Genomic DNA, 12,694 nt, shown 5'->3' on the forward strand with positions numbered 1-12,694 from the left:
TAGTAGTATCAAGAAGATAGAAAAAAAAAAACACCACAGGTAGGTGGTATACAATTATGGATGGACGAGCGACTGCCGACACAGAGGTAGCTACAGCCGTGGACTACCGTACTGCGTCTGCTGCTAATATAGACTGGATGATAATGATATAAAAAATATATATATATCACTACTGCAGCCGGACAGGTATATATTATATAATGACGGACCTGCTGGACACTGTCAGCAGCACTGCAGACTCCTAAAGTAAGCTACTAGTAGTATCAAGAAGATAGAAAAAAAAAAAAACACCACAGGTAGGTGGTATACAATTATGGATGGACGAGCGACTGCCGACACAGAGGTAGCTACAGCCGTGGACTACCGTACTGCATCTGCTGCTAATATAGACTGGATGATAATGATATAAAATATATATATATATCACTACTGCAGCCGGACAGGTATATATTATATAATTAATGACGGACCTGCTGGACACTGTCAGCAGAATGCGTTTATAGAATAAAAACACCACACGACGAGTGTTTAACTTTTTCAGGCAGACAATCACAATATACTGGTGGTCAGACAGTGGTCACTGGTCAGTCACACTGGCAGTGGCACTCTGGCAGCAAAAGTGTGCACTGTTAAATAATATGTACTCCTGCTACTGCTCCCCAGTCTCCCCCACAATTAAGCTGTGTGAGCACTGAGCACTCAGCACAGTCAGATATACATAGATGATGCAGCACACTGAGGCTGAGCACAGATATGGTATACTGTTACTGTGTCACTGTGTATCGTTTTTTTTCAGGCAGAGAACGGATTATATTAAATAATAATATAATAAAAAAACTGCACTGGTGGTCACTGGTCAGTCACTAGTAAACTCTGCACTCTCTGAGTACTCCTAAGCTCCAGTAAATCAAGTGTCTCACTCTCACTCTCTCTCTTCTAATCTAAATGGAGAGGACGCCAGCCACGTCCTCTCCCTATGAATCTCAATGCACGTGTGAAAATGGCGGCGACGCGCGGCTCCTTATATAGAATCCGAGTCTCGCGATAGAATACGAGCCTCGCGAGAATCCGACAGCGGGATGATGACGTTCGGGCGCGCTCGGGTTAGCCGAGCAAGGCGGGAAGATCCGAGTCTGCCTCGGATCCGTGTAAAAAGGCTGAAGTTCGGGGGGGTTCGGATTCCGAGGAACCGAACCCGCTCATCACTAGTTAGAATGGGGAGAAATTTGAAAACGTTTAACGAATGTGTAGATATTTACCTTCAGACTTCAGAAAAAACTGTTTTTTGTGGGTCGTTATTGCGATAGCCATATGTATGCCGGTCAAGTTTAACCCTATGTGTATATGGTATGGCGTGGCTAAGTACAGTTGTATATGTAATATAATGTCACCCGGATATCCCGGTATACACTGAAATGTCTGTAATTCTTCCATTTTGATGAATAAAAATACTCTATTAAAAATAAAAAATAAAAATAAAAAAGAGTATTCAGTACTTGATTGTGGCTATTAAAGATGTTTTACATATTTCTGGAGTACCTGCTGTTCCTGATACAAGGGTTTGTTTGTATAAGGGAAAGAAGCCTGAGGTGACGTTTCCCCCCCTCTCATGAACTGAACGCTCTTTGTGAAAATGCTTGGGAATCGTCTGATAAAAGGTGGCAGATTTCCAAGAGAATTTTTATGGCATATCCTTTCCCCTCTGACGACAGGGAAAAGTGGGAGTCATCGCCCAATGTGGACAAAGCTCTGTTACGGCTGTCCAAGAAGGTGGCGCTTCCGTCTCCCGACACTGCTGCCCTCAAGGATCCTGCGGATCGTAAGCAGGAAATGACATTAAAGTCCATTTATGTCACTACGGGTGCACTCCTCAGACCTGACGTGGCGTCGGCTTGGGTGAGTAGTGCTATTGCTAAGTGGGCTGATAATTTGGCATCTGACATGGATACCCTGGATAGGGATAACATTCTATTGACTCTCTGTTATATCAGGGACGCTGCAGCTTACCTAAAGGATGCGGCGAGGAATATTGGCCTCTTGGGATCAAGGGCCAATGTCATGGCAGTCTCGGCCAGGAGAGCGCTGTGGATTCATCAATGGAATGCTGATGCCGACTCCAAGAAAGCTATGGAAGCTCTCCCATATAAAGGTAGTGTCTTGTTTGGTGACGGCCTCGCTGACCTAGTGTCTACCGCTACAGCGGTTAAGTCATCTTTTCTTCCTTATGTTCCAGCGCAACAGAAAAAGGCACCCCATTATCAGATGCAGTCTTTTCGGCCTAATAAATACAAAAAAGGAAGAGGCTCGTCCTTCTTTGCTTCAAAAGGTAGAGGAAGGGGAAAAAGGTTGCCTGCTGTGTCAGGCTCCCAGGACCAAAAGTCCTCCCCGGCCTCTGCCAAGTCCACCGCATGACGCTGGGGCTCCCCTACGGGAGTCCGTGCCGATGGGGGCGCGTCTCAGACTCTTCAGTCAGGTCTGTTTTCACTCGGGCCTAGATCCTTGTGTGGTAGACATAGTGTCCATCAGCCTTGCCAGTTTATATCCCAGAAAGGGAATTAGTGAGTGCTGCGATACAAAAGCTGTGTCAACACAGTGTCATTGTTCCGGTACCCCCGTCCCAACAGGGACAAGGGTTTTATTCGAGCCTCTTTGTAGTACCAAAGCCGGACGGCTCGGTCAGACCGATCCTGAACCTAAAATCCCTCAATCTGTATTTGAAAACTTTCAAGTACAAGATGGAATCTCTTCAGCAGTGATCTCCAGTCTGGAAGGGGGAGATTTTATGGCGTCAGTCGACATAAAAGATATATCCTCCACATCAAGCTTTCCTGAGATTTTTCGGCGCAGGATTATCATTACCAATTTCAGACGTTGCCGTTTGGGCTTTCCACGGCTCCGAGGGTCTTCACCAAAGTGATGGCGGAAATTATGGTACTCCTACGCAAGCAAGGTGTCACAATTATCCCGTACTTGGACGATCTCCTGATAAAGGCGAGATCGAAGGAGCAGTTGCTAAGAAATGTGGAACTCTCCCTGATGGTTCTGCAACATCATGGTTGGATTCTAAATTTGCCAAAGTCTCAGTTGATTCCGACAACTCGGCTGCCTTTCTTGGGCATGATTCTGGACACGGAACTGCAGAGAGTGTTTCTTCCAGCGGAAAAAGCTCTGGAAACCCAATGCATAGTCAAGGAGATTCTGAAACCGGCAAGAGTGTCGATTCATCAATGCACTCGAGTGCTAGGGAAGATGGTTGCGGCTTACGAAGCCATTCCGTTGGGCAGGTTTCATGCCCGGGTGTTTCAGTGGGACCTGCTGGACAAATGGTCCGGGTCTCACCTGCACATGCACCGGAAAATAAGTCTATCTTCCAGGACCAGAATTTCTCTCCTGTGGTGGCTGCAAAGTTCTCACCTTCTAAAGGGACGCAGGTTCGGAATCCAGGATTGGATCCTGCTGACTACGGATGCAAGTCTCCGAGGCTGGGGAGCAGTCACATGGGGAAGAAGTTTCCAGGGAAAATGGTTCTCCTCAGCAGACACGATCTCCATCCAGGAGAGTGGGCTCTTCATCAAGAGGTATTTGCAGAAGTGACAAGGCGTTGGGGAATTCCCCAAATAGACATGATGGCGTCTCGCCTCAACAAGAAGCTTCCGAGGTATTGTTCCAGGTCAAGGGACCCCCAAGCCAGTGCAGTGGACGCCCTGGTAACTCCGTGGGTGTTTCAGTCTGTATATGTGTTCCCTCCACTTCCTCTCATTCCAAAAGTGTTGAGGATCATAAGACGAACAAGGGTTCCGGCAGTACTCGTCGTTCCAGATTGGCCACGGAGGGCCTGGTATCCGGATCTTCAGGAATTGCTCATAGAAGATCCTTGGCCGCTTCCTCTCAGAGATGACCTGTTACAGCAGGGGCCATGCGTATTTCAAGACTTACCGTGGCTGCGTTTGACGGCGTGGAGGTTGAACGCCAAATCCTAGCTCGAAAGGGTATTCCTGGGGAAGTCATCCCCACTCTCCTTAAGGCTAGAAAGGAGATCACGGCGAAGCAAAGAAAGCTCCTGCGGAGGAGTTTCAGCTGGGTCGATTCCTCCATTTTTTGCAGGCAGGCGTGGATGCAGGCCTGAAATTGGGTACCATCAAAGTGCAGATTTCAGCTTTATCTATTTTCTTTCTAAAAGAATTGGCCGTCCTTCCTGAAGTTCAGACTTTCGCGAAGGGAGTGCTGCATATCCATCCTCCGTTTGTGCCACCCGTGGCACCGTGGGATCTTGACGTGGTGTTACAATTTCTTATGTCCCACTGGTTTGAACCTTTGCGAAAGGTTGAGTTGAAATTTCTCACTTGGAAAGTGGTCATGCTTTTAGCCTTGGCGTCCGCCAGACGGGTGTCGGAATTGGCGGCTTTGTCTCAAAAGAGCCCATATTTGATTTTCCATGTGGATAGAGCAGAATTGAGGACTCGTCAACACTTTCTGCCGAAGGTAGTTTCTTCGTTTCACATAAATCAACCTATTGTGGTGCCTGCGGCTATGGATGCCGTGGCGGTGCCAAATCTCTTGATGTCGTGAGAGCTTTGAAAATTTATGTCGCCAGAACGGCTCTTGTTAGGAAAACGGAGGATCTGTTTGTCCTGTATGCTTCCAACAAGATTGGAAATCCTGCTTCCAAGCAGACTATTGCACGCTGGATTTGTAATACGATCCAGCAGGCTCATTCTACGGCTGGATTGCCATTGCCGAAGTCGGTGAAGGCCCATTCTACCAGGAAGGTGGGCTCATCTTGGGCGGCTGCCCGAGGGGTCTCGGCACTTCAGCTTTGCCGAGCAGCTACGTGGTCGGGTTCAAACACTTTTGCCAAGTTGTACAAGTTTGATACCCTGGCTGATGAGGACCTCATGTTTGCTCAGTCGGTGCTGCAGAGTCGTTCGCACTCTCCCGCCCGGTCTGGAGCTTTGGTATAGACCCCATGGTTGTTTTGGAGTCCCCAGCATCCTCTAGGATGTCAGAGAAAATAGGATTGTAATACCTACCGGTAAATCCTTTTCTCCTAGTCCGTAGAGGATGCCTGGCACCCATCCCAGTGCGGACTGTTACTTGCAGTTGTATTGTTAGTTGTTGTTTTCGGTTACACGAAGGTTGTGTATTGGTTATGTTCAGCTTGTTGCTGTTTTTCGTTCATACTGTTCTCTGGTTTTCCTGGTAATCCAGTTGTACGGTGTGTTGTGGTGTGGGCTGGTATGTATCTCACCCTTAGTGTAACAAAAATCCTTTTCCTCGAAATGTCCGTCTCCCTGGGCACAGTTCCTATAACTGAGGTCTGGAGGAGGGGCATAGAGGGAGGAGTCAGTTCACACCCATTCAAAGTCTTATAGTGTGCCCATGTCTCCTGCGGATCCCGTCTATACCCCATGGTCCTTTTGGAGTCCCCAGCATCCTCTACGGACTAGGAGAAAAGGATTTACCGGTAGGCATTAAAATCCTATTTTTTGTGTTGACCATTTTTAATGTTGACCTTTTGACCCTGTCGACTATATGGGGTTGACCTAATGACTGTATCTAATTGCTGTAGCTTTTCTTTACCACAACCCCTCTCCTACCTCCTCTCTCTCTCTGTCTCCCTCCCCCTCCTCACCTTGACACTTTCTCTCTCTCTTTCTTTAAGGGCCCCATACACTTATACGACATGACGGTCCGTCATGTCGTATAAGATCTCCCTTCAACCTCCCGGCAGCCTCCCGGGCGGCAGGATAGTATAAGATACATCGTATGCGGTCCTTTTGCATACGATGTATCTTATACGATCCCAGCCATTCCTGCGGGATCCAACATATCACGAGTGCAGCACTCGTGATATGTCGGATCTAGGGTGATCCGATCCGATGCTCACGGGAACGCGCATCGGATCGGACCGGGTGTAAAGCACAACGAAAATGCCCGATTTCCCCCAATATTTCTCCTTCATCCACTAGGGGCCACTGGAGCGTAGTTACAATGGGGAAATAGTAGGCAGTAAATGGGAGCTGGCACTTTAAAATTTTCACACTGTGGCTAGCTCCTCCCCTACTATCTCCCCTCCAAGCCAGTCTTAGTTAGTGCCCGATGTGAGCTGGTTCACTTTGGTTTAGCTGAAGAAATTTTTTTTTTTTCTTTATTATTTTATTTTTCTTTCTTACACTCACAGACTGGCAGCTCTGCCACTGCCAGTCTGCACCGTGGGAGCTGCCGGCGGGGTCCCATCGCAGCTGCGTGCGGCTCGGGATGGGCCCCGGCTGAGGGAGACACTGAGCTCTCCTGAGTTGGCGGACACCGCTGCGTGCGGCGCGTGTCGCGGCCACTCCATCCAGCAGAAGATTCCGGCAGCATGGCAGCGGTGAGTATAAAGGGCCGGACACCGCTGCGTGCGGCGTGTGTCGGGGCCGCTACACCAGGAGACACCGCTGCGTGCGGCGCGTGTCGGGGCCGCTCTGTCGAGCAGTGTAACACCGCTAAGTGCGGCGTGTATCTGGAAGGACAGCGGTGAGTACAATCTCTCCCCTCTCCCCATCCCCCCCCCTTCTTCCATGATTTATTATTTTACACTGTCTGTTTTCATATTTGCATATGTGGCCCCCTATACCGGAGCGTATAAAGGGCGCATTTGGGGTTTTAGATGGGAGCTTCAGCCCGCTCTGTAAGCGGGCTCAGCGATCTCCACTCCCCGGCCGCAGTATACAAGCCGGTTATGCAGAGCTTATTTTTACACATAAAAAAGTTTGAATTGGGCGCCAATAGTGGAGGGGGCGGAGCTAACTCCCGCTCCGTTCGGCGCTAAGCACTCTCTGCTCCCCGGCCGCAGCATACAGGCGGCCGGGGAGATACAGTCACTTCCCGCTTCATGTGCAGCGGGTTTCATTTTTGAAATTGGCGCCGGAGCGGGGGGGGGGCGGAGCTAACTCCCGCGCTGTAGGCTCACTCCGTCCCCCGGCCGCGGCAGCTGCAGCAGCGTGTACAAGTCCCCGGCCGCTACAGCAGCGCGTACTCCGGCCTCTCCAGCACTTCCGCTCCACGGCCGCTCCAGTACCTCCGCTCCCCGGCCGCTCCAGTACCTCCGCTCCCCGGTCGCTCCAGCACATTTAAAAGGTGAGGCTGACATTCCCGCTTGCTCAGCGGGCTCCCGGCGGCGGCTCCCAGCGCTCATGGTCACAGAGGGGGATTTTAGCTTTCTGTGCAGGGAGATAAGATATTGTGTATATCTCGCTTTGGCAGCCATTCCTTCATGCATGAGAGTCCTCTGCCCGGCATTCCATACAAAAGGCTGTAGATCAGGGAGCCTGCTATATAACAGGAGCTGGGGATCAGCTCATTAAGGATTTAAATCTAGTGTGCAATAACAGTTTTTCACACAGTATTTATCTACCCTGTTGGGTGTTTGTTTGTGTATATAGATATTTGTATGTGTGCGGGTGTATGTATATATGTGTATATAGATATATATGCATACAATGCCAGATATAGGGGGTAAAACAAACCACTTCCGCAATGTTTTATAACGACAAAATGCCCCGCCTTGCCACATAACACTTTCCCCCATCTCCTCTCGCAGGCTGGCCACCATTTTGAAGAGCCAGCGGAACCTCCGAAAACATCTGGTGCACCTTAATTAGCGATACGCTACATACAGGGCGGGGTGTTGCCTACCCTTTGTTATTCCTTGGTGTCACTGGCTACTAATGCTATTGGCAATTTGGGGACTGTGTATATATATATATATATATATATATATATATATATATATATATATATATATATATATAAACAGTGTGACTCAGCACACTAATCCCCTAAACACCCAATCACAGAGGCCTGGGTTCAAGTACCACAACAGATACTTTTAGCGTTGCGGCTCAGTATGCTAGTAGCGGGTATCTCAACAGGGGGACAGGGGTTTTGAATCCCAACAGAGCACAGATAGCTCAGTCAGTAGAACAGCGCAGCGCTACGGGTTCACTAGAAGGTTTATATGGAATTGTGTAGGTCTCTACACATTATAGTGCAGACCTTACATAGTGCTGTGTTTATTTAACCCACCTTTTCTCCTTTCGTTTGTCTCACCTGGGATAGTCAAAGAATTCCCTCTTAGGTGTGAAGTATGCGGTGGAGCCATCTGCTTAGCCCTCCACGCACCTGCAGGACACTCCTGTTGGAACAGCTCAGATTACGCAGGTAATGTCACTGTTAACCAGAGACCTTGTACGTCATTTCACCTCTCCAGGTTTCTAAAAGAACCTTGCTAGCCTCACAGATTACCAGTGGAAAGGCCCCTCGGGGAGGAGGCGAGAGATGCCCAGGATACAGTGGATGTCTGTTTTCTGTGCAATCTCAACCAGTGTCTCAGAATATCCAGGTGCATTATACAGCAGTTTGTCTGATACTGCAGGTAAAGAAGGCGGACACGTCAGATACATCAGGGTTCGGCGCAGATGACGAAATGGTCCAGTTTCGGATGAGCTGGACAGGCTCCGGTAGGCAGCTTGCAGACACCCGCATACACAATTTCAGGTATAAAACAATGTTTGTTTTCCTATCTTTTCCCCGCAGAAGGAGGGAAATGGTATCAGAACCTCTCCAAGGTTTACCCTCGATGTATCACCGGTCCAACAAGCTGCCGTTTTCCTGAGGCAACATTGCTCAAGTATCCACACATATACGGCAGCAGGGTTCTACCTTGTCCGGAGCAGGTAGGTTGTGGACCAATTGTCCTCTAGGTTACAGAGGAAACTGATATTTTGGTACAGGTCAGAATCACGATTCTGCTTTATCTTCTTTGGAGGTCTCCACGTCTGCAGACTCGGAACCTGCATTTTCGCTTGGGCTGTCTTAACCAGACGACCTCTGGGGCTGCAACAGTGACAGGTGAACATGAAATCCTACGGGGCAGATGGTTCAGGGGAAGGAACTATCTGCAGGATTTCTTGAACCATTGGAGGTAAGTCCACTTTTCTTTCTCCTACTGCTGCCCCAGCTTCAGGACAGACCTTTACCGGTTTTTCATCTAGATCTTTCCGTGCCTTTCAAGCTTTCGACTCCACACACGATATCTATGTCGCCAGGGTGACAGGCTGAAGCAGCGGTTCAACATCCTCGGTCCAGTCCGAGTTTAGGTCATCCTATACACTCACTACAGGTCAAACCTTCCTACCAGCTGGAGGGTCCCAGGGTAGGCACATGTTGCTGGTCCTACGGGGAGTACTGAGAAGGATTGGGCGGTTACAGACTAGATTTTGCTGTACAACCTTTTCAGGAATCAAGAGAGTCATACTGCAGGTGGCACTCCATATGTTTTTAACCGAAAAGGATGTTGATCCCTGTTTCTCAGATATCCTTTGAATCGGAACAGTACTCAGGCCTTTGTTTTCTGTTCACGTTCCGAAGCCAGTTGACTAGGCCAGGCCTATTCTGGCCTTACAATCCTTTCAGTCTGTGATTGCTAGTTTTGAACAAGAAAGGGGGTTTTACGTGTCCCTTGTCTTCAGGGATGCCTGTTTACTGATTTCCGTTGGACGGGCTTTTCTCAGAGTCGCATTACAGGATTCTCATTTTCGCTGTCAGTCCTTTCCTTTCGGTCTCTCTTCCGCTCCCACAGGGTTCAGGAAGATCACACAATAACTCTTTTTCAAGGACAGTAGGTGACGTTGGTTCCCTAATGGGACAATCTACTGCTACTATCCCACTCTGTACATTAGGTGGCTTCGGAATATCCGGAGGTTCCAGGAGCTTCTGGTTCGACACAGATCCTATCTATGCTCCTCGTAGACGTTTCTCAACACGGTTCGTCAGAGGATTTTTCCTTCCTCGGCACCAGGTACTCTATTCCTTCAATCAAGTTGCGACGCAATGAGTGGTCGCCTACATTTCTCTCTGAGCGGAGGACAACAATCTTCTTTCCAGGTCAGACTCCCGGGTGAGGGAACATTCCCCGGAGTTTTGTCAGCCGGTCCGCTGTGGGCGGAGATTTCGGATCGACCTCAGGGCGTTCTGACTGACTCTTTAACCCTTTACTACTCTCGGACGTGAGCTCTGGCGGCAGTAGCCGAGGAGGCTCTCAGGGCTCCGGGGAGTTTTCTGGTTACTCTATCCTGCCTCCTTTTCTATTTCTACCTCATGTTCTGTAACACATGAGGGAATTGTGTGCTAGTCCTCTCGGTGGCGCTGGTTGGGCCACGCATGACTTGAAGATACAGATACACCTGTTGTCAGTAGAGGAGCCTGGGCTCCTACCTCGACTGGACTGTCTACTTCAACAGGGTCCTTTTTCTTTGTTCAATCTTACACTTGCTTCGTTTAAACGGGTGACTATTCACGAGACCTCAGAAGGGACGAGTTCCCTAGTTCGGTTAGGCCTACTGGGCACCGATTTCAGAAGTCTGTTACCTCTTCTCGCTTTTGCCACTTTTGGAAAACTTTATGGGACATAACAAGGATAAAAGGGGTTTTTCCCCTTCTTTCAGTTACCATTCATCTGTGGTTTCTCTGGGAGATTTGACTCCGCTGCGCTTCAGACCACAATGACCGGAATTTTAGCTCTCTGCCTTTTTCCGTTTTCTTCCAAAAGAGATTAGTCTAGCGACCGTAGGTTCGGCCTCTTTTTCAGGGAGTACTCTATTGGCAACTCCCCCGGCTGAGCTTCGGCCTCAGCAGTCGTTTCTTCCAGAGGGGATATCCATTTTTCAGATAAATCTGACACTAGTGTTTTTTTCGGTCCTCTTTGAAGGCTTGTCAGGGCTCGCCGACTCTCTCTACAGAGGTCTTCGGCTATTCGACAAAGTGTTTTTCTTCTTTGTCTCTGTATGATGCTCCCGTGCTAAATAGCCGGGGTCCCAGCGTACGCTGGGCCGTTGGATACATCTGACCATCAGACAGTCTTCTTGCCAGTTACTAGGGAGCCTCCGTTTTCCTTTTCAGCGCACTTTACGCGCGTTGTAAGACCTTCGTGGGCGGCTGCCCGTGAGGTCTCCATGAATACTTTGTCGGGCGGCTACTTGGTCAGACCGACATTCGTTTTGTCAAATTCTACAAGTTTGACACTTTTGCGGCCTCTGCATCACAGTTTGGCCGAGCAGTTTTTACAGGACTCTCAGCGCTCTCCCACCCGTTTTTGGGAGCTCTGGGACGTCCCCATTGTAACTACGCTCCAGTGGCCCCTAGTGGATGAAGGAGAAATCAGGATTTTGGTACTTACCGATAAATCCCTTTCTCCGATTCCACAGGAGCCACTGGACGCCCGCCCAGCGCTGTTTCTCCTTGTTTTTTGCTTAAAGGTTTGCAGATCACCATATGACTGCTTGTTGAGTTCAGGCTAGCCTGGTTTTTGTCAGGTTCTGTTCCAGGTTTAGTTTGGATTATCCTGGTTTACAGGGCGTCATTAACCTCCTCTACCTTAAGGTTTGTTTATTCCATCTCTCATCGGGCACAGTTTTACGTAGACTGGCTTGGAGGGGAGATAGTAGGGGAGGAGCTAGCCACAGTGTGAAAATTTTAAAGTGCCAGCTCCCATTTACTGCCTACTATTTCCCCATTGTAACTACGCTCCAGTGGCCCCTGTGGAATCGGAGAAAGGGATTTATCGGTAAGTACCAAAATCCTGATATCGGCCCAAATGCCCAAATTGGGCTGAAATCTGGCATTATCTTTCTAGTGTATGGGGCCCTTTACTCTCTCTCTCCCCCTTGACATGCTCCCTCTCGCATTCCTCGACTTCCTCTTAACTGCTTCTACACCCAGGATGTTCAACATGTGGCCCTCCAGCTGCTGTGGAACTACACATCCCAGTATGCTTTCCACAGTTTTAGCATGCCCTAATAGCAAAACTGTGGCAGGACATGCTGGAATGTATAATTCCATAACAGCGGGAGGGCCGCTTGTTGAATACCCCTGCTCTAATCTCTCTTTTTTTCCTTCTACTCTTTCTTTCTCTTCCCTTTCTTCACCCTCTCTTTGTCTCTTACATCAACACTCTTTCTCTTTCCTTCTCTTTTTCTTTGTCTCTCTCTCTCCTTCCTCTACTCTCTCTCTCTCTCTCTTTCTCTCTCTCTCTCTCTCTCTCTCTCCTTTCTCTACTTGCTCTCTCCTCCCTCCGCAGTCTTTTTTCATGTACTCTTTCTCTCCCCTTACTCTCTCTCTCCTCTTCCTCTATCTCTCTCTCCACTTCCTCTGTCTCTCTCTCTCCCCTGCCTCTATCTCTCTATCTCCCTTTCCTATATCTCTTTATTTCCTCTTCCCCTATCTCTCTCCATGCCTTTTCGTCACACCTCTACCTCCTGTCCTCTTCCTCTCTGCCTGTGCTCTGTTTTCTGTCTCTGCATGTCATTGTTTTATTTCCGCCATCATTTTCTCTTCCTGCAGTCTTCTCTCGCGGGCGAGCTGCTGCCCCATGCATTATATTCTTTGATGAGCTGGACTCATTAGCTCCTAATCGGGGAAGGAGTGGAGATTCAGGAGGCGTCATGGACAGGTGAGACACTGTCTTGCATCAGACACATGATATGCACCTCGAGATTTAATATATGCTAAGAGGAGACTACGGCACTCAAAGCTGGGAAAAACATTTTTTGGAGGGAAAAGTTTTATTCATTAACCTGTGAAGTAAAAAATTATTCCATGCATTAAAAACAAACATTCTTACACTGATGAAGCGTGACCATCCGATAACGGGCTG

General features: G+C 48.7%; 1 protein-coding gene across 1 annotated transcript in view; it reads left to right on the forward strand.

Moving 5' to 3' along the window:
* PEX6 (peroxisomal biogenesis factor 6) overlaps nt 1-12,694 on the forward strand; it is a 105,107-nt gene that overhangs the window by 73,971 nt on the left and 18,442 nt on the right. The window contains exon 13 of the mRNA XM_063918743.1: nt 12,382-12,490. Coding sequence (XP_063774813.1) covers nt 12,382-12,490 — 109 coding nt within the window. The remainder of the gene's footprint in view (nt 1-12,381; nt 12,491-12,694) is intronic.

Source organism: Pseudophryne corroboree, chromosome 4, assembly GCF_028390025.1.
Source record: "Pseudophryne corroboree isolate aPseCor3 chromosome 4, aPseCor3.hap2, whole genome shotgun sequence".
NCBI classification, from domain to species: domain Eukaryota; kingdom Metazoa; phylum Chordata; class Amphibia; order Anura; family Myobatrachidae; genus Pseudophryne; species Pseudophryne corroboree.